Source organism: Salvelinus namaycush, unplaced genomic scaffold, assembly GCF_016432855.1.
Source record: "Salvelinus namaycush isolate Seneca unplaced genomic scaffold, SaNama_1.0 Scaffold107, whole genome shotgun sequence".
NCBI classification, from domain to species: domain Eukaryota; kingdom Metazoa; phylum Chordata; class Actinopteri; order Salmoniformes; family Salmonidae; genus Salvelinus; species Salvelinus namaycush.
In genome coordinates, this window is record NW_024057753.1 from 139,485 (window position 1) to 167,318 (window position 27,834).

At 43.0% G+C, this 27,834-nt stretch overlaps 1 protein-coding gene across 1 annotated transcript in view; it reads left to right on the forward strand.

Moving 5' to 3' along the window:
• The window catches only part of LOC120035610 (adhesion G protein-coupled receptor E5-like), a 27,949-nt gene extending 3,682 nt beyond the window's left edge, over positions 1–24,267 (forward strand). The window contains exons 6-19 of the mRNA XM_038982206.1: positions 1,595–1,726; positions 5,723–5,766; positions 7,928–8,038; positions 8,277–8,430; positions 8,524–8,643; positions 8,844–9,058; positions 11,919–12,104; positions 12,385–12,579; positions 16,474–16,595; positions 17,168–17,263; positions 18,180–18,338; positions 20,676–20,847; positions 21,692–21,793; positions 21,980–24,267. Coding sequence (XP_038838134.1) covers positions 1,595–1,726; positions 5,723–5,766; positions 7,928–8,038; positions 8,277–8,430; positions 8,524–8,643; positions 8,844–9,058; positions 11,919–12,104; positions 12,385–12,579; positions 16,474–16,595; positions 17,168–17,263; positions 18,180–18,338; positions 20,676–20,847; positions 21,692–21,793; positions 21,980–22,021 — 1,850 coding nt within the window. The 3' untranslated portion in view covers positions 22,022–24,267. The remainder of the gene's footprint in view (positions 1–1,594; positions 1,727–5,722; positions 5,767–7,927; positions 8,039–8,276; positions 8,431–8,523; positions 8,644–8,843; positions 9,059–11,918; positions 12,105–12,384; positions 12,580–16,473; positions 16,596–17,167; positions 17,264–18,179; positions 18,339–20,675; positions 20,848–21,691; positions 21,794–21,979) is intronic.
• The last annotated feature ends 3,567 nt before the right edge of the window (positions 24,268–27,834 follow it).

A 27,834-nucleotide genomic window follows, 5' to 3' on the forward strand; every position in this document is an offset into this window, starting at 1 on the left:
CTAGGTAGATCTGAGGCCGTACAAAAGCTCTTGGAACCGGGTGTGCAGTCTTTTCAACGTTCGTCATGGCGCAAGACAGACCTCAGGATTGCATTCTGAAAAGCTCTCGTTGTAGGCGTTAGATATATCCGGCTCTGATTTTATTCGATATAGGTGTTAAAAACATCATAATGTAGTTATTTTAAACCGAGTTATATCAGTTTATATCAGTATATTGCGATTTTCGGTATTTTATTTGTGCTGCGTTATGGTGAGTTGGACACGTCTTCGCCACATGGCTAATGTTTGCTGCTAATTCCAAAGTTGAAGACGACAATCTACAACCGAGCAACGATTATTCTGGACAAAGGACAACTTGCACAAGATTCTGATGGAAGCTCATCAAATAGTAAGAACTATTTATGATGTTAATTCGTATTTCTGTTGAAAAATGTTAAACTATTATTCCGCCATTAATTTCGGTGCAGTCTCGCTTTAACGCACGCTGTATGTCGTAGTAACGTTAATTTTAAAAATCTAACACAGCGGTTGCATTAAGAACTAATGTATCTTTCATTTGCTGTCCAACCTGTATTTTTTAGTCAAGTTTATGATTAGTTATTGATTAGATTAGGTGCCTCTCCCAAGATTTCTCCCGACATTTTGTTTGCAGTTTGGCTACTATTCTCATTGTATAACCACGATTTGTGCCGCTAAATATGCACATTTTCGAACAAACCATATATGTATTGTGTAATATGATGTTATAGGACTGTCATCTGATGAAGTTTTGAGAAGGTTAGTGAAAAATTTAATATCTTTTACTGGTTTATTCGCTATCGCTAACGTGCATGAATCAATGCTGCTGTGTGGTTGGCTATTGTAGTAAGCTAATATAATGCTATATTGTGTTTTCGCTGTAAAACACTTAAAAAATCTGAAATATTGGCTGGATTCACAAGATGTTTGTCTTTCATTTGCTGTACGCTGTGTATTTTTCGTAAATGTTTTATGATGAGTATTTAGGTAATTCATGTTGGTCTCTGTAGTTATTCTAGCTGCTTTGGTGAGATTTTGTGATGGTGGCTGCAATGTAAAACTATGATTTATACCTGAAATATACACATTTTTCGAACAAAACATATGCTATACAATAAATATGTTATCAGACTGTCATCTGATGAAGTTGTTTCTTGGTTAGTGACTATTTATATGTTTATTTGGTCGAATTTGTGATAGCTACCTATGCAGTAAAAAAATGGTGGGAAAAAAAAGTTGAGTCTTTTGCTATAGTGGTTAGCTAATAGAAATACATATTGTGTCTTCCCTGTAAAACATTTTAAAAATCAGAAATGATGGCTGGATTCACAAGATGTGTATCTTTCATCTGGTGTCTTGGACTTGTGATTTCATGATATTTAGATGCTAGTATTTACTTGTGGCGCTATGCTAGGCTATGCTAGTCAGCTTTTTTACTGATGAGGGTGCTCCCGGATCCGGGATGAGTACCAAGTAAAAGTTAAATAAAGGTCAAATAAAATAAAATAAATAATTTAAAAAATCATCATTATCCTTCCCCTACACTCATCTCTTTTTGTATGTCTTTCTCCCTCAGACATAGATGAGTGTAATGATATCGCTGGTGTCTGTGGAGTGGGCGGGGACTGCCAGAACCAGAAAGGAAGCTACAGTTGCCTCTGTCACCCTGGATACAGTAACTACAACAACAAACAGGCTCAGTGCTCAGGTGATTGTAGAGTCTGGTACTATGACGCATTGCTTCCCACGACACGATACATTACAATACGATACCTTTGTCTCTTAGAAGAGGAAGGCCTGGATTGGAAATACAACTAGGCTCCTATTTTAACAGTCCTAAATTACAGCTATATCTAACATACTGTAACATAACATGACGAAAAGTATGTGGACACCTTCTCATCGAACATCTCTTTCCAAATTCATGAGCATTAATATGGAGTTGATCCCCCCCCTTTGCTGCTATAACAGCCTCCTCCTCTTCTGGGAAAGCTGTTCACTAGATGTTGGAACATTGCTGCTATAACAGCCTCCTCCTCTTCTGGGAAAGCTGTTCACTAGATGTTGGAACATTGCTGCTAAAACAGCCTCCTCCTCTTCTGGGAAAGCTGTTCACTAGATGTTGGAACATTGCTGCTATAACAGCCTCCTCCTCTTCTGGGAAAGCTGTTCACTAGATGTTGGAACATTGCTGCTATAACAGCCACCTCCTCTTCTGGGAAAGCTGTTCACTAGATGTTGGAACATTGCTGCTATAACAGCCTCCTCCTCTTCTGGGAAAGCTGTGCACTAGATGTTGGAACATTGCTGCTATAACAGCCACCTCCTCTTCTGGGAAAGCTGTTCACTAGATGTTGGAACATTGCTGCTATAACAGCCTCCTCCTCTTCTGGGAAAGCTGTTCACTAGATGTTGGAACATTGCTGCTATAACAGCCACCTCCTCTTCTGCGAAAGCTGTTCACTAGATGTTGGAACATTGCTGCTATAACAGCCTCCTCCTCTTCTGGGAAAGCTGTGCACTAGATGTTGGAACATTGCTGTGGAGACTTGCTACCATTCAGCCACAAGAGCATTAGTGAGGTCGGGCACTGATGTTGGGCGATTAGGCCTGGCTCACAGTCAGCATTCCACTTTATCCCAAAGGTGTATGATAGGGTTGAGGTCGGGGCTCTGTGCAGGCCAGTCATGTTCTTCCACACCGATCTCGACAAACCATTTCTGTATGGACCTCGCTTTGCTGTAACAGGAAATGGTCTTCCCCAGACGGTTGTGAACATCGTGAACCATGATAAACAGCCCCAGATCATTATTCCTCCTCCACCAATCTTTACACTTGGCACGATACATTCTGGCATGTAGCAGTCATCTGCCAAACACAGATTAGTCCGTCGGACTGCCAGATGGTGAAGCATGATTCATCACTCCAGAGAATGTGTTTCCACTGCTCCAATGACGGTGAGCTTTACACCACACCAGCGAACGCTTGGCATTGCGCATGGTGATCTTAGGCTTGTGTGCGGCTGCTCGGCCATGGAAACCCATTTCATGAAGTTCCCGATGAACAGTTCTTGTGCTGACGTTTCTTCAAGAGGCCGTTTTTAACTTGGTAGTGAGTCCTGCAACTGAGGACAGACAATTTTATAAAGCTTTGCGCTTCAGCACTCGACGGTCCCATTCTGTGAGTTTGTGTGGCCTACCACTTCACGGCTTAATTGTTGTTGCTTCTAGATCTTTCCCCTTCACAATAGTATCACTTACAGTTGACCAGGGCAGCTCTAGAATGAAATACATTTTACGAACTGACTTGTTGGAAAGGTGGCATCCTATAACGGTTCCACATTGAATGTCACTGAGCTCTTCAGTAAGACCATTCACTGCCAATGTTTGTCTATGAAGATTGCATGGCTGACATAATCTGACATAATCTAACATAATCTGACATAATATAACACAACATAATGCAACATAGCATAATAAAATATAATCTAACATAATATAATATAATCTAACAAAATATAATATAACAATCTAACATAATATAACAATCTAACATAATATAACATAATCTAACATAATAGAACATAATCTAACATAATAGAACATAATCTGACATAATCTAACATAATCTGACATAATATAACATAACATAATACAACATAACATAATATAATATAATCTAACATAATATAATCTAACAAAATATAATATAACAATCTAACATAATATAACAATCTAACATACTATAACATAATCTAACATAATATAACATAATAGAACATAATCTGACATAATATAACATAACATAATACAACATAACATAATGTAACATAACATAATATAACATAATCTAACATAGTATAACATAATATAACATAATCTGACATAATATAACATAACATAATACAACATAACATAATGTAACATAACATAATATAATATAACATATTGTAACATAATCTAACATAACATAATACAACATAACATAATCTAACATAACACAACATAACATAATCTAACATAATACAACATAATATAACATAATATAACATAATCTAACATCATACAACATAACATAATCTAACATAATACAACATAACATAATCTAACATAATCTAACATAATCTGACATAATATAACATAACATAATACAGCATAACATAATATAATATAATCTAACATAATATAATATAACAAAATATAATATAACAATCTGACATAATATAACAATCTAACATACTATAACATAATCTAACATAATACAACATAACATAACATAATATAACATAATCTAACATAATACAACATAACATAATCTAACATAATTCAACATAATCTAACATAATCTAACATCATACAACATAACATAATCTAACATAATACAACATAACATAATCTAACATAATCTAACATAATCTGACATAATAGAACAATATCTGACCAGTTCACACACACACTCAGAGACTCCCCAAAGCAGTTCATGCACTACATTAGACCAGAGCCCTATTCCCTATATAGTGCACTACATTAGACCAGGGCCCTATTCCCTGTATAGTGCACTACATTAGACCAGGGCCCTATTCCCTATATAGTGCACTACATTAGACCAGGGCCCTATTCCCTATATAGTGCACTACATTAGACCAGGGCCCTATTCCCAGTATAGTGCACTACATTAGACCAGGGCCCTATTCCCTATATAGGGCACTACATTAGACCAGGGCCCTATTCCCTATATAGTGCACTACATTAGACCAGGGCCCTATTCCCTATATAGTGCACTACATTAGACCAGGGCCCTATTCCCTATATAGGGCACTACATTAGACCAGGGCCCTATTCCCTATATAGTGCACTACATTAGACCAGGGCCCTATTCCCAGTATAGTGCACTACATTAGACCAGGGCCCTATTCCCAGTATAGTGCACTACATTAGACCAGGGCCCTATTCCCTATATAGTGCACTACATTAGACCAGGGCCCTATTCCCTATATAGTGCACTACTATAGACCAGGGCCCATAGAACACTATATAATAGGTTGTCATTTGGGATGTGTGCTAGGATGGTTACCATGGTAACATTTCAGCACTGGTGTGCTGTGGGTTTCTGGGTGTTTTAATTTCCACCTCAACTTCCTCTCTGTCTCATGTCTTCATTTGTATCTTAGTTAGTTGGTATCTAATGGTAAACATGGTTACCCATGGCAACAACTTGGATCTACTATGAACATGATAAGGTTGTGACAGTTTTCATTTGTATGTGTTGTGTTGTTGTGGTGTGTTGTTGTGGTGTGGTGTTGTTGTGTTGGTGTGTTGTGGTGTTGTTGTGTTGTGTTGTGTGTGTTGTGGTGTGGTGTGTTGTTGTGGTGTGTTGTGGTGTTGTGTTGTGTTGTTGTGTTGTGTGTGTTGTGGTGTGGTGTGTTGTTGTGATGTGTTATATTTGTATTTATTAAGGATCCCCATTAGTTCCAGTCAAGGCAGCAGCTACTCTTCCTGGGGTCCAGCAACATTAAAGCAGTTTAAAAACATTACAAAACATTCACAATAGATTTCACCCATCACTAAATGTTGTGTTGTGTTCTTGTGTGTGGTGTAGTGTGTTGTGTTGTTGTGCAAGTGTGATTGTGTTGTATTGTGTTGTGCTGTGTTGTGCTGTGTGGTGTCGATCCAAATGTGATGGTTTTGTTTTGTGTTTCCTTTAGTACTGACCTGTGACCAGTTCAAAGCCAATGAGACTTCTGGACAGGTGAGTTTTACAGTACCTGGACCTGATGAGTCCTTATACAGCAGCTGAACCGCTAGACATAGAACTATGACATCTACACTATGGCATCATTGACTTGAATGGGGAGGCCCATTCTACTCATTCTAGCTCTGTAGCTGAACCATGTTTGCTTTGAATGATATAGATTATTTATTGAAGGGTAAATTTTCCTTCTTGCCACTCTCTCTCTCTATACAATATGTCAGTGAGCAGTCAGTAAAATAACCAGAACATTATAGAATACGGCAGTGAGCAGTCAGTAAAATAACCAGAACATTTATACAATATGGCAGTAAGCAGTCAGTAAAATAACCAGAACATTTATAGAATATGGCAGTGAGCAGCCAGTAAAATAACCAGAACATTTATAGAATACGGCAGTGAGCAGTCAGTAAAATAACCGGAAACATTTATACAATATGGCAGTGAGCAGTCAGTAAAATAACCAGAACATTTATACAATATGGCAGTAAGCAGTCAGTAAAATAACCAGAACATTTATAGAATATGGCAGTGAGCAGCCAGTAAAATAACCAGAACATTTATACAATATGGCAGTGAGCAGTCAGTAAAATAACCAGAACATTTATACAATATGGCAGTAAGCAGTCAGTAAAATAACCAGAACATTTATACAATATGGCAGTAAGCAGTCAGTAAAATAACCAGAACATTTATAGAATATGGCAGTGAGCAGCCAGTAAAATAACCAGAACATTTATAGAATACGGCAGTGAGCAGTCAGTAAAATAACCAGAACATTTATAGAATACGGCAGTAAGCAGTCAGTAAAATAACCAGAACATTTATAGAATATGGCAGTGAGCAGCCAGTAAAATAACCAGAACATTTATAGAATACGGCAGTGAGCAGTCAGTAAAATAACCAGAACATTTATAGAATACGGCAGTGAGCAGTCAGTAAAATAACCAGAACATTATAGAATATGGCAGTGAGCAGTCAGTAAAATAACCAGAACATTTATACAATATGGCATGAAGCAGTCAGTAAAATAACCAGAACATTTATACAATATGGCAGTGAGCAGTCAGTAAAATAACCAGAACATTATAGAATATGGCAGTGAGCAGTCAGTAAAACAACCAGAACATTTATACAATATGGCATAAAGCAGTCAGTAAAATAACCAGAACATGTATAGAATACGGCAGTAAGCAGTCAGTAAAATAACCAGAACATTTATAGAATACGGCAGTGAGCAGTCAGTAAAATAACCAGAACATTTATAGAATACGGCAGTGAGCAGTCAGTAAAATAACCAGAACATTTATAGAATATGGCATTAAGCAGTCAGTAAAATAACCAGAACATTTATAGAATATGGCAGTGAGCAGCCAGTAAAATAACCAGAACATTTATAGAATACGGCAGTAAGCAGTCAGTAAAATAACCAGAACATTTATAGAATATGGCATGAAGCAGTCAGTAAAATAACCAGAACATTTATAGAATACGGCAGTGAGCAGTCAGTAAAATAACCAGAACAGTTATAGAATATGGCAGTGAGCAGTCAGTAAAACAACCAGAACATTTATAGAATATGGCAGTGAGCAGTTAGTAAAATAACCAGAACATTTATAGAATACGGCAGTGAGCAGTCAGTAAAATAACCAGAACATTATAGAATATGGCAGTGAGCAGTCAGTAAAATAACCAGAACATTTATAGAATATGGCAGTGAGCAGCCAGTAAAATAACCAGAACATTTATAGAATACGGCAGTAAGCAGTCAGTAAAATAACCATAACATATATACAATATGACAGTAAGCAGTCAGTAAAATAACCAGTAGATGTGAAGGTATATTATCCAATAGGTCTATGATTTCCAAATACTGCATCTCACTATTGCATTGTTTTACATTCTTGCTCTTTCATTTTCTCTCTCTCTCTCTGTCTCTCATTTTCTCTGTCTCTCTCTCTCTCTCTCTCTCTCTCTCTCTCTCTCTGTCTCTCATTTTCTCTGTCTCTCTCTCTCTCTGTCTCTCTCTGTCTCTCTAAGACCACTTTAGGAACAAGTGTTTTGATTAATACTTTTAAGTGCTATTTTCTTGGACTACAATGTAAGTCTTGCTATAAATGTTTTTACCAATATGAAGTCAATTAAATTTCCTCTCTCTCAGACTGTCCCAGGTTTAGCTGGTCTCCTGTCCCTAATAAGGAACAGCTGTCTGGTGTTGAGTAACTCTGGGGACGCAGCCGGGGGGAAACTGACTGGAGAGGTGTTACTGGAGGTAAACCCCATACACACACACACACACACACACACACACACACACACACACACACACACACACACACACACACACACACACACACACACACACACACACACACACACACACACACACACACACACACACACACACACACACACACACACACACACACATGGCACAATCATGCACACATACAAACACACACACATGGTTCACTCACTTCCTGTTTCCTGTTTCTACTTCCTGTGCATAGAATGTCTTCACGGAGATGGACAGACTCTTGTCTCACGATATCCTAAGCAACAGCCAGGAGGTGAGTGGGTTGCTAGGCACCGTGGAAGACGCCATGAGGCTCATCGGGCCGCAGCTCAGAGACAACCACACCACCAATGAGACAGACCACGCAGGTAACACACACACACACACACACACACACTCCTGAACACACACACACACACACACACATCTTCCTTCGCCTTAATCCTTGTCCTTGTACACAGCGACTGAGCTTGCAGTGAGGAGGGGACAGACTCCGCCCACTGGGCCAATCAGCCTGGCCAATGACAACGCTCGACTGGACACCAGCTGGGAGACAGCCACCGGCAGCGGGACGTACCCAGGTAGGATACTCTTCATCATCATTATCATCACAACCATCATCATCACCATCATCTCTATAACTAAGTACTATATATTTTAGTACCAGTAACTTAAAAAAACTAATCAAATTCTGGATTCCGGATTTCCTGCTTATTCCAGGAATCTTCCAACCTGAAAAACCTAGAAATTCTAGTAACTTGTTTAATTCTGTGCTTCCCAGGTTTCGCTCTGGTTGGGTTGGTGTGTTACAAGACAGTGGAGAAATCTGTCAACAACTCCTTCCAGTACCTCACTGACACAGACACAGACACAGCAACAGCCACGGCGTCAAAGCCTAGCTACCAGATCAGTTCCAAGGTGGTAACAGCTTTCGTCAGTAACCCAGCAACAGACCACCTCGCCCAGCCTGTCATCCTCACCTTCAAACATCTACAGGTATCATTTAATAATATGATAATAGCTGATGTTAATATATGATGTATGTAAATATTAGAGCATATTATAATCGTACATCTACAGCTAGGACTTGTTTCATAAACATTTTCAATTACTAGCTAGATTATACAGTGCTGTGAAAAAGTATTGGCCCCCTTTTTAATTTTGTCTACTTTTGCGTATTTTTGATACTGAATGGTATCAGATCTTCAACCAAAACCAAACATTAGATAACACTCAATTCCCCTGTGTGAAAAAGTAATTGCCCCTTACACTCAATACCTGGTTATGCAACATTTAGCTGTAATGACTGCAACCAAATGCTTCCTATAGTTGTTGATCAGATTCTAACATCACTGTGGAGGAATTCTGGACCGCTCTTGCATGCAGAACTGCTTTAACTCAGTGACACTTGTGGGTTTTCAAGCATGAACTACTCTTTTCAAGTCCTGCCACAACATCTCAATTGGGATTAGGACTGGACTTCAAATTTGTTGCTTTTTAGCCATTTTCATGCAGACTTAATTGTGTGTTTTGGATCATTGTCCTGCTGCACTTCAGCTTCAGCTCACAGACGGATGGCCTGACATTCTCCTGTAGAATTCTCTGATGCAGAGCAGAATTCATGCTTCCTTCTATTAAGGCATGTCGTCCAGGTCCTGAGGCAGCAAAGCATCCCCAAACCATCACACTACCACCACCATGCTGACCCCAAACCATCACACTACCACCACCATGCTGACCCCAAACCATCACACTACCACCACCATGCTGACCCCAAACCATCACACTACCACCACCATGCTGACCCCAAACCATCACACTACCACCACCATGCTGACCCCAAACCATCACACTACCACCACCATGCTGACCCCAAACCATCACACTACCACCACCATGCTGACCCCAAACCATCACACTACCACCACCATGCTGACCCCAAACCATCACACTACCACCACCATGCTGATCCCAAACCATCACACTACCACCACCATGCTGACCCCAAACCATCACAGTACCACCACCATGCTGACCCCAAACCATCACACTACCACCACCATGCTGACCCCAAACCATCACACTACCACCACCATGCTGACCCCAAACCATCACAGTACCACCACCATGCTGACCCCAAACCATCACACTACCACCACCATGCTGACCCCAAACCATCACACTACCACCACCATGCTGACCCCAAACCATCACACTACCACCACCATGCTGACCCCAAACCATCACACTACCACCACCATGCTGACCCCAAACCATCACACTACCACCACCATGCTGACCCCAAACCATCACACTACCACCACCATGCTGACCCCAAACCATCACACTACCACCACCATGCTGACCCCAAACCATCACACTACCACCACCATGCTGACCCCAAACCATCACACTACCACCACCATGCTGACCCCAAACCATCACACTACCACCACCATGCTGACCCCAAACCATCACACTACCACCACCATGCTGACCCCAAACCATCACACTACCACCACCATGCTGACCCCAAACCATCACACTACCACCACCATGCTGATCCCAAACCATCACACTACCACCACCATGCTGACCCCAAACCATCACAGTACCACCACCATGCTGACCCCAAACCATCACACTACCACCACCATGCTGACCCCAAACCATCACACTACCACCACCATGCTGACCCCAAACCATCACAGTACCACCACCATGCTGACCCCAAACCATCACACTACCACCACCATGCTGACCCCAAACCATCACACTACCACCACCATGCTGACCCCAAACCATCACACTACCACCACCATGCTGACCCCAAACCATCACACTACCACCACCATGCTGACCCCAAACCATCACACTACCACCACCATGCTGACCCCAAACCATCACACTACCACCACCATGCTGACCCCAAACCATCACAGTACCACCACCATGCTGACCCCAAACCATCACACTACCACCACCATGCTGACCCCAAACCATCACACTACCACCACCATGCTGACCCCAAACCATCACACTACCACCACCATGCTGACCCCAAACCATCACACTACCACCACCATGCTGACCCCAAACCATCACACTACCACCACCATGCTGACCCCAAACCATCACACTACCACACAACATGCTGGACCGTTGGTATGAGGTTCTTACGGTGGAACGCAGTGTTTGGTTCCTCCCAGAGGACCACACAACATGTCATCGCGTGACTCCAAGTTCACTTTGATATGATGGTTATTATACCAATATTTGTGTATAAAAGCGTTTCCACGTATTTAGTTTGGTCGACAGTTGGAAAGTTTACCAACGAATGTTCTGTTTCCATCAGGCCTGTCATGACATTTTTTTTATCCCTCATGTACTTTACTCGCCTAAAAAGGTTGGATGGAAACCTGATCACAGACGACGTCCTAACAGATAAAAATGTTATTTTGCTCTTGCTGCCTTCTGAAATCAAGAAACAGTAAGAAGTACTTAGCCAATGTTTCATCCTCATGTCTCTCTCTCTGTCTCTGTCTCCATCGCTGTCTCTCTCTCTCTCTCTCTCTCTCTCTCTCTCTCTCTCTCTCTCTCTCTCTCTCTCTGTCTCTGTCTACATCGTTGTCTCTCTCTCTCTCTCTCTCTCTCTCTCTCTCTCTCTCTCTCTCTCTCTCTCTCTCTCTCTCTCTCTCTCTCTCTCTCTCTGTCTCTGTCTCCATCGCTGTCTCTCTCTCTCTCTCTCTCTCTCTCTCTCTCTCTCTCTCTCTCTCTCTCTCTCTCTCTCTCTCTCTCTCTCTCTGTCTCTGTCTCTCTCTCTCTCTCTCTCTCTCTCTCCCTCCCCCAACCCCAGGTGAGGGCGGAGTCAGCGGAGATGAACTATACCTGTGTGTTCTGGTCGGAGGGGCGTGTCCATGAAGAGGGAGGGGCGTGGTCAAGGCGTGGCTGTACCAAAGTCACGTGTAACGCTACACACACTGTGTGTTCCTGTACCCACCTTAGCAGCTTTGCTGTTCTCATGGCCCTCTACCCTGTACAGGTACACACACACATGCACGCACACACACACACACACATGCACACACACACACACACACACACACACACACAGACACACACACACACACACACACACACACACACACACACACACACACACACACACACACACACACACACACACACACACACACACACACACACACACACACACACACACACACTCACACTCACACTCACACCCTCCCTCTCTCTCTCTCTCTCTCTCTCGCTCTTCCTCCCTCACTCCCCTCTCTCTCTCTCTCGCCCTCTCTCTCTAGAACACCTTTGAGCTGCGTCTTTTGACGTGGCTGGGTCTGTCGGTGTCTGTGGTGTGTCTGTTGCTGTGCATCCTGACTTTCTGGCTGTGTCGGTCCATCCAGGGGACACGCACCACCATCCACCTCCACCTCTGTGTCTGCCTCTTCATCGCTGACCTCGTCTTCCTCAGCGGTATCTCACACACACAGAGCAAGGTGGGTGTAGGGATGTGGGGACTGTGTGTGTGGGAGATGTATGTGTGTGTCTTCCACACAAGCACCTCACACACACAGAACAAGGTGGGTAATGAACAAAGAACAATGTGGGTGACGAACAAAGAACTAGGTGGGTAACGAACAAAGAACTAGGTGGGTAACGAACAAAGAACTAGGTGGGTAATGAACAAAAAACTAGGTGGGTAACGAACAAATAACAATGTGGGTGACGAACAAAGAACTAGGTGGGTAACGAACTAAGAACAACGTGGGTAATGAACAAAGAACAATGTGGGTAATGGACAAAGAACAAGGTGGGTGACGAACAAAGAACAACGTGGGTAACGAACAAAGAACAATGTGGGTGACGAACAAAGAACTAGGTGGGTAACGAACAAAGAACAACGTGGGTAATGAACAAAGAACTAGGTGGGTAATGAACAAAGAACAACGTGGGTAATGAACAAAGAACAATGTGGGTAACGGACAAAGAACAATGTGGGTAACGGACAAAGAACAAGGTGGGTGACGAACAAAGAACAACGTGGGTAATAAACAAAGAACAACGTGGGTAACGAACAAAGAACAATGTGGGTAACGAACAAAGAACTAGGTGGGTAACGAACAAATAACAATGTGGGTAACGAACAAAGAACTAGGTGGGTAACGAACAAAGAACAAGGTGGGTAACGAACAAAGAACAAGGTGGGTGACGAACAAAGAACAATGTGGGTAACGAACAAAGAGCAATGTGGGTAACGAACAAAGAACTAGGTGGGTAACGAACAAAGAACAAGGTGGGTAACGAACAAAGAACAAGGTGGGTAACGGACAAAGAACTAGGTGGGTAACGAACAAAGAACAAGGTGGGTAACGAACAAAGAACAAGGTGGGTAACGAACAAAGAACAATGTGGGTAACGGACAAAGAACAAGGTGGGTGACGAACAAAGAACAACGTGGGTAACGGACAAAGAACAACGTGGGTAACGAACAAAGAACTAGGTGGGTGACGAACAAAGAACTAGGTGGGTAACGAACAAAGAACAAGGTGGGTAACGAACAAAGAACTAGGTGGGTAACGAACAAAGAACAAGGTGGGTAACGAACAAAGAACAAGGTGGGTAACGGACAAAGAACAATGTGGGTAACAAACAAAGAACAAGGTGGGTAACGAACAAAGAACAAGGTGGGTAACGGACAAAGAACTAGGTGGGTAACGAACAAAGAACAAGGTGGGTAACGAACAAAGAACAAGGTGGGTAACGAACAAAGAACAATGTGGGTAACGGACAAAGAACAAGGTGGGTGACGAACAAAGAACAACGTGGGTAACGGACAAAGAACAACGTGGGTAACGAACAAAGAACTAGGTGGGTGACGAACAAAGAACTAGGTGGGTAACGAACAAATAACAATGTGGGTAACGAACAAAGAACTAGGTGGGTAACGAACAAAGAACAAGGTGGGTAACGAACAAAGAACAAGGTGGGTAACGGACAAAGAACAATGTGGGTAACAAACAAAGAACAATGTGGGTAACGAACAAAGAGCAATGTGGGTAACGAACAAAGAACAATGTGGGTAATGAACAAAGAACAATGTGGGTAACAAACAAAGAGCAAGGTGGACAAACACATTTAACTTCTCTGCGCTACGGATCCCGTTAGCGGGATCATTTTCCTAAACAACCGCTAGAATTGCAGGGCGCCAAATGCAAAAATATTACAAAAAATATTTATAATCATGCAATCACAAGTGAAATATACCAAAACACAGCTTAGCTTGTTGTTAATCCACCTATCGTGTCAGATTTTGAAAATATACTTTACATCGAAAGAAATCCAAGCTTTTGTGAGTGTAGCTTTCAGTGCTACAACAGCTAGCCTTATATTAGCTTGGTTAGCTTGGTCACGGAAGTCAGAAAAGCAATAAAATGAATCGCTTACTTTTGATAATCTTCGGATGTTTCCACTCACGAGACTCCCAGTTACACAACAAATGTTATTTTTGTTCGATAAATATTACTTTTATCACAAAAAAACGCCATTTGGGTTGCGCATTATGTTGAGAAAACCAAAGCCGTGTTCCGTTCGACAAATTCCAAAAAGTAGAAATAGAAACATGTCAAATATGTTTTGTAATCAAACCTCAGGTTGTTTTTAACAAACATAATCGATAATATTTCAATCGGACCATAACCTATTCTTTAAGAGAGAAAAGGAAAATGGGGAGCCCCTCTCTCGCGCACAGGAAACATTCAGAGGACACCTGACTATTTATGAAACATCTCGCTCATTTAAAAAAATAAAAGCCTGTAACTATGTCTAAAGCCTGGTCACAGCATGAGGAAGCCACTGGAAAAGGAATCTGGTTGATACCCCTTTAAATGGAAGAAAGACAGTCCAGGAAACACAGATTAAAAAAAAAATATCACGTCCGGGTTATATTTTCTCAGGTTTTCGTCTGCAGAATACGTTTTGTTATAGTCCAGACAATATTCGGACAGTTTTGGAAACTTTGGAGTGTTTTCTATCCTGATCTGTAAATTATATGCATATTCTACGATCTGGGCCAGAGAAAATGTCAGTTTATGTTGGGCACGTTATTAAATTTAAAGGATGAGTTCAGTGTTTTCTAACTTAGTGTTAGATGGTTCCTCACCCTGAACGTCTATAGGTGAGGAGAATCTGGTTCCTCACCCTGAACGTCTATAGGTCAGGAGAATCTGGTTCCTCACCCTGAACGTCTATTGGTCAGGAGAATCTGGTTCCTCACCCTGAACGTCTATAGGTCAGGAGAATCTGGTTCCTCACCCTGAACGTCTATAGGTCAGGAGAATCTGGTTCCTCACCCTGAACGTCTATAGGTCAGGAGAATCTGGTTCCTCACCCTGAACGTCTATAGGTCAGGAAAATCTGGTTCCTCACCCTGAACGTCTATAGGTCAGGAGAATCTGGTTCCTCACCCTGAACGTCTGTAGGTCAGGAGAATCTGGTTCCTCACCCTGAACGTCTATAGGTCAGGAGAATCTGGTTCCTCACCCTGAACGTCTATAGGTCAGGAGAATCTGGTTCCTCACCCTGAACGTCTATAGGTCAGGAGAATCTGGTTCCTCACCCTGAACGTCTATAGGTCAGGAAAATCTGGTTCCTCACCCTGAACGTCTATAGGTCAGGAGAATCTGGTTCCTCACCCTGAACGTCTATAGGTCAGGAGAATCTGGTTCCTCACCCTGAACGTCTATAGGTCAGGAAAATCTGGTTCCTCACCCTGAACGTCTATAGGTCAGGAAAATCTGGTTCCTCACCCTGAACGTCTATAGGTCAGGAGAATCTGGTTCCTCACCCTGAACGTCTGTAGGTCAGGAGAATCTGGTTCCTCACCCTGAACGTCTATAGGTCAGGAGAATCTGGTTCCTCACCCTGAACGTCTATAGGTCAGGAGAATCTGGTTCCTCACCCTGAACGTCTATAGGTCAGGAGAATCTGGTTCCTCACCCTGAACGTCGATAGGTCAGGAGAATCTGGAATATATGCTGCAGTCTTCTTTATAACCACTACAAATGTAGCCAGTGTTAACCACAACTCCTCCCCTCTTCTCCTGTCCTCCCTATTGCCCCTCTACTCCTCTCCTCCTCCCATCCTATTGCCCATCTCCTCCTCTCCTCTCTCTTGCTCCTCTCCTCCCCCTGTCCCCCACTACTCTCCCCTCCCCACCTCCTCTTCTTCTCCTCTCCCCACTACTCCTCTCCTCCTCCCCCCTCTCCCCCTGTCCTCTCCTCTCCTACCCTCTCCTCTCCTCTCCTCTCCTCTCCTCTCCTCTCCTCTCCTCTCCTCTCCTCTCCTCTCCTCTCCTCTCCTCTCCTCTCCTCTCCTCTCCTCTCCTCTCCCAGGGAGGATGTAGGGTTGTAGCAGGTCTCCTCCACCTGTTCTTCCTAGGATCCTTCAGTTGGATGTTGTTAGAGGGGGTTCAGCTCTATCTCATGGTGGTCCTGGTCTTCAACATTACCATCAGGTTATGGTTAACTTTGTTTCATTTTATTTTGCTATTTTATGAAGAGCTTGAGCTGCATTCTGTCTATGTGATATGATATACAAATAAATAAAATATTATTATTATTGCTGTTATTATTACAAATAATACTGTTATCATTGTTATTATTATTATTAATATTATCGTAAACCTCTGTACCTTAATTTTATGAAGCTCTATGATTCTTATTCTTATTGTAAACCTCTGTACCTGTATTTTATGAAGCTCTTTGTTTCTTCTTCTTATGGTAAACCTCTGTACCTGTATTTTATGAAGCTCTTTGTTTCTTCTTCTTATTGTAAACCTCTGTACCTGTATTTTATGAAGCTCTTTGATTCTTCTTATTATTGTAGACCTCTGTACCTGTATTTTATGTTTATATTTGACTCGTCTTATTGTAAACCTCTGTACCTGTATTTTATGAACCTCTGTGATTCTTCTTCTTACTGTAAACCTCTGTACCTGTATTTTATGAAGCTCTGTGATTCTTCTTCTTACTGTAGACCTCCGTACCTGTATTTTATGAAGCTCTGTGATTCTTCTTCTTACTGTAGACCTCTGTACCTGTATGCTGTGGGATATGGACTGCCACTGGCTATAGTCATCATCTCTGCTATCACCTACCCAGATGGATACGGTACCACACACCAGTGAGTACAGTGTGTCTGAGTCTCTAACTCTCTGTGTGTGTGTGTATGTGTGTGTGTGTGTGTGTGTGTGTGTGTGTGTGTGTGTGTGTGTGTGTGTGTGTGTGTGTGTGTGTGTGTGTGTGTGTGTGTGTGTGTGTGTGTGTGTGTGTGTGTGTGTGTGTGTGTGTGTGTGTGTGTGTGTGTGTGTACCTGGGATTGGCTGGAGGAAGGGTTGGTAGTGCTGACCTCTGAGTATCTCTTCTTCTGTGGTGTGCAGATACAGGACAGCAGCTTGCAATATTCCTCTCTAACCTGATGAGGGCAGCAGAGCACAGTGTTACACACACACACACACACACATTTACATTTACATGTGCCTGTGTGTGCCTGTGTGTGCCTGTGTGTGCCTGAGAGCAAAACAAGGGATAATTCACCCAAAATACAAATGTACATATTTGTGTCTTTACCCTGTAAGCGGTCCATGGTCAAGGTATAGCAGTAATCCGTTTGGTTTAGTTTATTGGCACTTTTTCCACATGCTAATGCTTCAGCGTTTGTGGCATAAATCCCATTTAAGGGGATTTAAGGGGATCATGTTGTCCATAGACTTCTTTCAGTGTAAGGACACCAATATATAATTTTGTAATTTGGGTGAACTGTCCCTTTAAGACATCAGTGTGTGTTGGCTGCTGGTTGATTCTCGGGAGAGAGGTTTTATCTAACATAAATATAACATGTAAATAACAGCAGATAACCTAATTCTAACTTTAATCAAACCTTATTCTAACATTATCCTCTCTGTTTGTCAGCTGCTGGTTGTCTCTGGGAGGAGGGTGGTCAACGTAAATAGGGAGGAGGGTGGTCAACGTAAATAGTCATAGATATAACATGTATATAACCCAAATCTAATGTTATCCTCTCTGTGTGTCTCTGTCAGCTGTTGGTTGTCTCTGGAGAGAGGATTCATCTGGAGTTTCTTCGGCCCAGTGTGCACCATCATCATCCTCAACGTTTTCTTCTTCATCATCACTGTCTGGAGGCTGGCCCAGAAGTTCTCTAGTCTCAACCCTGACCTCTCCAACCTACGCAAGATCAAGTAAGGAGAGAGAGATATGAAGGGAATGTGAGTGTGAAACTGAGAGATAGAAAGAGGGATGGAGAGAGAGAGAGAGAGAGAGAGAGAGAGTGTGTAACCTATACACTAGGAGTCAGGAAGCAGGTGCAGAAGGAGAGTTTAATAATGGAGGGAGAGAGAGAGAGAGTGTGTAACCTATACACTAGGAGTCAGGAAGCAGGTGCAGAAGGAGAGTTTAATAATGGAGGGAGAGAGAGAGAGTGTGTAACCTATACACTAGGAGTCAGGAAGCAGGTGCAGAAGGAGAGTTTAATAATGGAGGGAGAGAGAGAGAGTGTGTAACCTATACACTAGGAGTCATGAAGCAGGTGCAGAAGGAGAGTTTAATACTGGAGGAAGAGAGAGAGAGAGTGTAACCTATACACTAGGAGTCAGGAAGCAGGTGCAAAAGGAGAGTTTAATAATGGAGGGAGAGAGAGAGAGTGTGTAACCTATACACTAGGAGTCAGGAAGCAGGTGCAGAAGGAGAGTTTAATACTGGAGGGAGAGAGAGAGAGTGTGTAACCTATACACTAGGAGTCAGGAAGCAGGTGCAGAAGGAGAGTTTAATAATGGAGGGAGAGAGAGAGAGTGTGTAACCTATACACTAGGAGTCAGGAAGCAGGTGCAGAAGGAGAGTTTAATAATGAAAACAAGCAGATAAACACAACAGGAGCAGAAGGAGAGTTTAATAATGGAGGGAGAGAGAGAGAGTGTGTAACCTATACACTAGGAGTCAGGAAGCAGGTGCAGAAGGAGAGGTTAATAATGGAGGGAGAGAGAGAGAGTGTGTAACCTATACACTAGGAGTCAGGAAGCAGGTGCAGAAGGAGAGTTTAATACTGGAGGGAGAGAGAGAGAGTGTGTAACCTATACACTAGGAGTCAGGAAGCAGGTGCAGAAGGAGAGTTTAATAATGGAGGGAGAGAGAGAGAGAGAGTGTAACCTATACACTAGGAGTCAGGAAGCAGGTGCTTTTAAACCAAAACTCTCTTCCTCCCCCTCCTCCTCCCCACCTCTTCCTCCTCCGCCTCACTCCTCCCTTCCCCTCTGCCCTCCTTCCTTCTCAACTCCCTGTCGCCCTCTCCTCCCCTCCTCCGTCCCCCACTCCTCCTTCCTACCCCCTCCTCCTCCCTCTCTCCCCTTGTCCTCCCCCTACCCGCCCCTGTCCTCCTCCCTCCTTCCCCCTCTACCCTCATTCCTTCTCCTCTCTCCCCTCCACCCCTCTCCCTCCTCCCCTTCCACCATCCTTCATCCTTCCTCCGTCCTCTTTCATCCTTCCCCTCTCTCCTTCATCCTCCTTCCTCCTCCCCCCTCCTCTCTCTCTCCTCTTGCCCCCCCCACTCCTCTCCTCCCTCCTCCTCCTCCTTCCCTCCCTCCCCACCCTCACCCCCTCCCTCCCTCCCTCCCCATCCCTCCTCCTTCTCCCTTCCCCTCTTTGCTCCTTCCTTCTCAACTCTCTCCCTTTCTCCTCCTCCCCCTCCCTCCTCCTACCTTCCTTCCCCCAATTCCCTCCTTCGTTCTCAACTCCCACTCGCCCCCTCCTCCCCTCCTCCATCCCCCACTCCTTCACCCTCTCTCCCTCCTCCCTCTCTTCCCTCCTCCTCCCCCTCTCCCTCCCTCCTCCTTCCCGTCCTCCCTACTTCCTCCCTCCTCCTCCTCCCTCCTCCTTCTCCCTTACCCTCTTTGCTCCTTCCTTCTCAACTCTCTCCCTTTCTCCTCCTCCCCCTCCCTCCTCCTACCTTCCTTCCCCCAATTCCCTCTCTTCCTTCTCAACTCCCACTCACCCCCTCCTCCCCTCCTCCGTCCCCCTCTCCATCCTCCCTCTCTTCCCTCCTCCTCCCCCTCTCCCTCCCTCCTCCTTCCTTCCTTCCCCCTCCTCCTCCCTCTCTCCTCTTGTCCTCCCCCTGTCCTCCTCCCTCCTTACCCCTCTACCCTCCTTCCATCTCCTCTCTCCCTCCACCCCTCTCCTTCCTCCCCCTTCCCCTTCCTTCATCCTTCCCCTCCCTCCCCCCTTCCTTCCTCTTCCACCTCCTCCCTCCTCCTCTCTCCCTCCCCCCACTCCCCTCCACCCCCTCCTTCCTCCTTCCTCCCTTCTTCCTCCTCCCTCCCTCCCTCCCTCCCCACCCTCCCCATCCCTCCCTCCTGACCTCCCTCCTTCCTTCCTCCTCCTCCTCCTCCCTCATTCTCCCTCCCTCCTCCCCCCTCCTCCCCTCCTCCTCCCCTCTCCCCTCCCTCCTACTTCCCGTCCTCCCTCATTCTCCCTCCCTCCTCCCCCCTCCTCCCCTCCTCCCCCTCCTGCTCCCCTTCTCTCTCCAGGGTGTTCACAGTGACAGCAGTGGCCCAGCTGTGTGTGTTGGGTTCTATGTGGATATTTGGAGTGTTCCAGTTCCAAGAGGAGGGGACAGTGGTCATGACATATCTCTTCACTATCCTCAACTCTCTACAGGGAGCACTGCTGTTCATCATGCACTGCCTACTGAACAAAACGGTATGGTGTGTGTGTGTGTTGTGTGTGTGTGTGTGTGTGTGTGTGTAGTGTGTGTGTGGCCTCCCGGGTGGCGCAGTGGTCTAGCTGCGCCACCAGAGTCTCTGGGTTCACGCCCAGGCTCTGTCGCAGCCGGCCGCAACCGGGAGGTCCGTGGGGCGACGCACAATTATTATTTATTTTTTTTAACCGTTATTTTACCAGGTAAGTTGACTGAGAACACATTCTCATTTGCAGCAACGACCTGGGGAATAGTTACAGGGGAGAGGAGGGGGATGAATGAGCCAATTGTAAACTGGGGATTATTAGGTGACCATGATGGTTTGAGGGCCAGATTGGGAATTTAGCCAGGACACCAGGGTAAACACCCCTACTCTTACGATAAGTGCCATGGGATCTTTAATGACCTCAGAGAGTCAGGACACCCGTTTAACGTCCCATCCGAAAGACGGCACCCTACACAGGGCAGTGTCCCCAATCACTGCCCTGGGGCATTGGGATATTTTTTTTTAGACCAGAGGAAAGAGTGCCTCCTACTGGCCCTCCAACACCACTTCCAGCAGCATCTGGTCTCCCATCCAGGGACTGACCAGGACCAACCCTGCTTAGCTTCAGAAGCAAGCCAGCAGTGGTATGCAGGGTGGTATGCTGCTGGCTCAAGCGTCGTCCGGGTTAGGGAGGGTTTGGCCGGTAGGGATATCCTTGTCTCAGTGTGTAAAAATGTAATAAAATGTATGCACTCTACTGTAAGTCGCTCTGGATAAGAGCGTCTGCTAAATGACTAAAATGTAAATGTAAATGTGTGTGTGTGTGTGTGTGTAACACTGTGCTCTGCTGCCCTCATCAGGTTAGAGAGGAATATTGCAAGCTGCTGTCCGGTATCTGCACACCACAGAAGAAGAGATACTCAGAGGTCAGCACTACCAACCCTTCCTCCAGCCAATCCCAGGTACACACACACACACACACACACACACACACACACACACACACACACACACACACACACACACACACACACACACACACACACACACACACACACACACACACACACACACACACACACACACACAAGTACAATCATACACAAACCACTTTCATTAAGTTAAGCTCTGTCCTTTTTCTGTCCTAGGGGTCAAGGAGCGCAGAGACCACGGGGGAGTCGCAGATATGACGTCACCAAACCCCCATAATGCACCTCTTTACTACTCCTCCCATGACAAATGTTCCCACTACATGGCCAAACTGTAAAGTCAAAACGTTCGACATCGTAAACATTTATGAAAACAAATATTTGATTTTCTGACATAGCCTCTTGGCCAGATAGTGACAACCCAGAAACACTCAGCCCGAGGATAGTACTGTTCAGGCCAGGTTAGTAGAATATGTGTCCAACTAGCCCGACGGATAGTAAAAATGTTAGTCCACTAGCCAGGTTGGCCAGTGCCCAAAATCCTTCAGTTCCATCTATGATTAGACACTTCATATCAAACTTGATGTTAACCCCTGTCTTATCAAGCATTAGGTTATCCAATCAGAAGTTATGTGATCTTCATGTCATCCAATTAGAAGTTATATGATCTTCATGTCAACAAATAGGAATCCATATCATCATTATGTCGTCCAATAGCAATCCATATGATCTTTATGTCATCCAATCAGAAGATATATGTCATCAGGGGTATATAATGATGTATAAGCAGATGTCATGTCATCCAATAGGAATCCATATCATCTTTGTCATCCAATCAAAGTTATATGATATTTATGTCATCCAATAGAAATGAATATCCTCTTTATGTAATTATCACAACCACAAAAGAAAGGTACTATTTTACATAGATTTATAGTAATATTTATTACCAAGAGCACAAGATAAGGTGACTTTTCTACGCAAATAAATCCAGAGGGATTTAGAAAAACATTATGTGAAGATATGTGTTAGTTGTGACCTAATGAACTGTTATACTGTAAAGTTGTATTGATCTTTAACACTTTATTAATAACTTTTAAGAATAAGCCTTTATAAATGAATATACATGTTTATAAATCATTTAGAAATGTTGTACATTTTTACGGAATGGAAGGCTGGTAATATTTACACATTCTTATAAATGTTTACAAATTTAATTGTAAATAGTTTATAAATCGGTAAAAGGTTTATTCATGATAGTTATTTTTAAGTGTTACCATGGTCACCTCTATGTATATAATGAGATAATATAAGATTTGTTGTGAACACTTGCAGTGCTTCTGTCCAAAAACAGCATTTACCAACAGGTGTTTTAGAAATCCCAGTGGGAAGATTTCCAGAATCAGGAGGGAAGAAACATGAAATCCAGATTCTCTAACAGGGATTGTCACTCATGGCTTCATCTTAAAACCATTGGTTTGTTTATCACTGGCCAACAAAATATAGTGTAGCAATCCTGACCTGGACTTAAACCTGTGTCCAGCAACTGTTAACCTAACAAATTAGCTGTTACGCCAAGAGATCTGAACCGCTTGACGAGGTTGCTAGGTGTTGGGTTAAAGTCGTTTCAATAGTTGTATAGGTATAGGAATAAAGTAGTAACAATGTACTGTACCGTTCTGCCATTGTAGAGGTCGTTAGGTACAGATCTAGGATCAGAATACAGTAAATTACTGTACAGCTCTGCCATTGTAGAGGTCGTTAGGCACAGATCTAGGGTCAGAATACAGTAAATTACTGTACAGTTCTGCCATTGTAGAGGTCGTTAGGCACAGATCTAGGATCAGAATACAGTAAATTACTGTACAGTTCAGTAGGCACAGATCTAGGATCAGTTTACCCAAAACAAAACCTAACTTAAAGGGGTCATCCAGGATTGGTACATCCAGTTTTGTTACTTTTAACTTAGTGATTTATAGCTCTTGGTTCTTGTAGAATATTACTTAAAACTGCCTTGTGACCTGGTCAACAGTCGTTGCCCATCAGAACCCCAACTATAAGCTTGTTTTACTCCATTGTTTGTACACGATGTAAAGGTTTAAAACATGGATAAAACTATCATGTTGATCTCATGGATGGTCAGTCCTTGCATCGAGAGCTCCGTCTATGATTTTGAGAGTGGTTACATTTCTCCAGTCCGACGACCGGTTTGTTGCTTTTTGAATCCCAGACTGCCCCTTTAAGGTTCCACCCTAGACGTTGGTTTCAGAATAACCATGGAGATAAAGTAGAGTCTTAAAACAATCTAAACAAAGTCTACATTCAATGTTGTATGTTTTTTATTCTATTCTGTTGCACTTTTACTTCGACAAGTTGTGTATTTTATACTTTTAGAGAATGTACCATTTTCATGTCCTTTATCAACACCGTTCTGAATGTAAGCACTTAGTGTTGTACTTGACTGTGTACTCTGTAGTGTGTGTGTGTGTGTGTGAGTGTGTGTGTGTGTGTGTGTGTGTGTGTGTGTGTGTGTGTGTGTGTGTGTGTGTGTGTGTGTGAGTGTGAGTGTGAGTGTGAGTGTGAGTGTGAGTGTGAGTGTGAGTGTGAGCGAGAGAGAGAGAGGGTATGTTTCGGAAGCTTTAGCCACAATAAAACATTGCTACAAATAACCTACTGTAGATGTCTTCTTACCACACACACACACACACACACACACACACACACACACACACACACACACACACACACACACACACACACACACACACACACACACACACACACACACACACACACACACACACACACACACACACACACACACGCAAACACACACATGCAAACACACTCTCTCTCTCTCTCTCTCTCTCTCTCTCTCTCTCTCTCTCTCTCTCTCTCTCTCTCTCTCAGAGAGGGGGCGTGCTCTAACAGAAAGAGGGAGTGGGGAGTGGAATGCTAAACAGTGGTTTCTAACTCCATGTGGTTCACACTTAGAGGTGTCTCTAAAGAGAGGGAACATTTTCTCCCCCTTGTCATACAGAATTAAAACCTTGTAAACTGGGATTTTCTTCAATCTGAATTCAACAGCAAAGCAGATTTAATCTCAGACTGATTGTTCTTGTGGGACTAGTTTTATTAGGATCCTACTAGTTGTCTGGATCTAATACCAGTCTGTCTTTGAGATGGGGTCCAGAACTCTTCTACTTGTTCTGGGTGAGTCTAACCTTGGATATCTTTGGAACTTGACTAGTTGTGTGTTTGTGCGTTTGTTTGTGTGTTTGGGTGTGTGTGGGGTGTGTGTGTATGTGTGTGTACGTGTGAGAAAGTGACAAAATGAGAGAGGTGGTATTTCAGAATTCATTGTCAGTTATAGTTGATTGGCTACAGAATATTCCAAACGTGTAGCACCCATGATCCAACCATGGTTACAATGTGAATGTTACAACCATGGATACAATGTGAATGTTACAACCATGGAGGACGGTTTTAGATTTAATCCAATTTAAATTCAGGCTGAAACACAACAAAAGGTGGAAAAGTAAAGGGTTGTGAATACTTTCTGAAGGCTCTGTGTGTCTTTACAAATAACTGAATTTGTCACCTACCAACTTCGTTTCCTGTGGAGTGTGTGTGTTCTGTGTAGAGGGTGAGATCATGACTGAAAGATTTCAGATAGACATCAGGCCTCGCACACACTGAGTGTCTTTATGATGCAAACACACACACACACACACACACACACACACACACACACACACACACACACACACACACACACACACACACACACACACACACACACACACACACACACACACACACACACACACACACACACACACACGCAAACACACACATGCAAACACACTCTCTCTCTCTCTCTCTCTCTCTCTCTCTCTCTCTCTCTCTCTCTCTCTCTCTCTCTCTCTCTCTCTCTCTCTCTCTCTCAGAGAGGGGGCGTGCTCTAACAGAAAGAGGGAGTGGGGAGTGGAATGCTAAACAGTGGTTTCTAACTCCATGTGGTTCACACTTAGAGGTGTCTCTAAAGAGAGGGAACATTTTCTCCCCCTTGTCATACAGAATTAAAACCTTGTAAACTGGGATTTTCTTCAATCTGAATTCAACAGCAAAGCAGATTTAATCTCAGACTGATTGTTCTTGTGGGACTAGTTTTATTAGGATCCTACTAGTTGTCTGGATCTAATACCAGTCTGTCTTTGAGATGGGGTCCAGAACTCTTCTACTTGTTCTGGGTGAGTCTAACCTTGGATATCTTTGGAACTTGACTAGTTGTGTGTTTGTGCGTTTGTTTGTGTGTTTGGGTGTGTGTGGGGTGTGTGTGTATGTGTGTGTACGTGTGAGAAAGTGACAAAATGAGAGAGGTGGTATTTCAGAATTCATTGTCAGTTATAGTTGATTGGCTACAGAATATTCCAAACGTGTAGCACCCATGATCCAACCATGGTTACAATGTGAATGTTACAACCATGGATACAATGTGAATGTTACAACCATGGAGGACGGTTTTAGATTTAATCCAATTTAAATTCAGGCTGAAACACAACAAAAGGTGGAAAAGTAAAGGGTTGTGAATACTTTCTGAAGGCTCTGTGTGTCTTTACAAATAACTGAATTTGTCACCTACCAACTTCGTTTCCTGTGGAGTGTGTGTGTTCTGTGTAGAGGGTGAGATCATGACTGAAAGATTTCAGATAGACATCAGGCCTCGCACACACTGAGTGTCTTTATGATGCAAACACACACACACACACACACACACACACACACACACACACACACACACACACACACACACACACACACACACACACACACACACACACACACACACACACACACACACACACACACACACACACACATACACACACACACTCAAGAACACACACACACACATACACACACATACACACACACATAAAAATTCACACATACAGAGAACCCAGCTCTGACTTATTCAGGGACTCTCAACTAGTGTCAGTCCTGTTACTGTGTTGCTTCCTGGAAACAGAGACAATCTGACAGCAATGAATAACAGACACTCCCCTGAACATAGTACTACATCCATAACATCCATAACATAACTACCTGAACATAGTACTACATCCATAACATAACTACCTGAACATAGTTCTACATCCATAACATCCATAACATAACTACCTGAACATAGTACTACATCCATAACATCCATAACATAACTACCTGAACACAGTACTGCATCCATAACATAACTACCTGAACATAGTACTACATCCATAACATAACTACCTGAACATAGTACTACATCCATAACATAACTACCTGAACATAGTACTACATCCATAACATAACTACCTGAACATAGTTCTACATCCATAGCATAACTACCTGAACATAGTTCTACATCCATAACATCCATGACATAACTACCTGAACATAGTACTACATCCATAACATCCATAACATAACTACCTGAACATAGTACTACATCCATAACATAACTACCTGAACATAGTACTACATCCATAACATAACTACCTGAACATAGTTCTACATCCATAACATAACTACCTGAACATAGTTCTACATCCATAACATAACTACCTGAACATAGTACTACATCCATAGCATAACTACCTGAACATAGTACTACATCCATAACATAACTACCTGAACATAGTACTACATCCATAACATAACTACCTGAACATAGTACTACATCCTTAACATAACTACCTGAACATAGTACTACATCCATAACATAACTACCTGAACATAGTACTACATCCATAACATCCATAACATAACTACCTGAACATAGTACTACATCCATAACATAACTACCTGAACATAGTACTACATCCATAACATAACTACCTGAACATAGTACTACATCCTTAACATAACTACCTGAACATAGTACTACATCCATAACATAACTACCTGAACATAGTACTACATCCATAACATCCATAACATAACTACCTGAACATAGTACTACATCCATAACATCCATAACATAACTAGCTGAACGTACTTTAAATACAGTAACACATAACATAACATATACT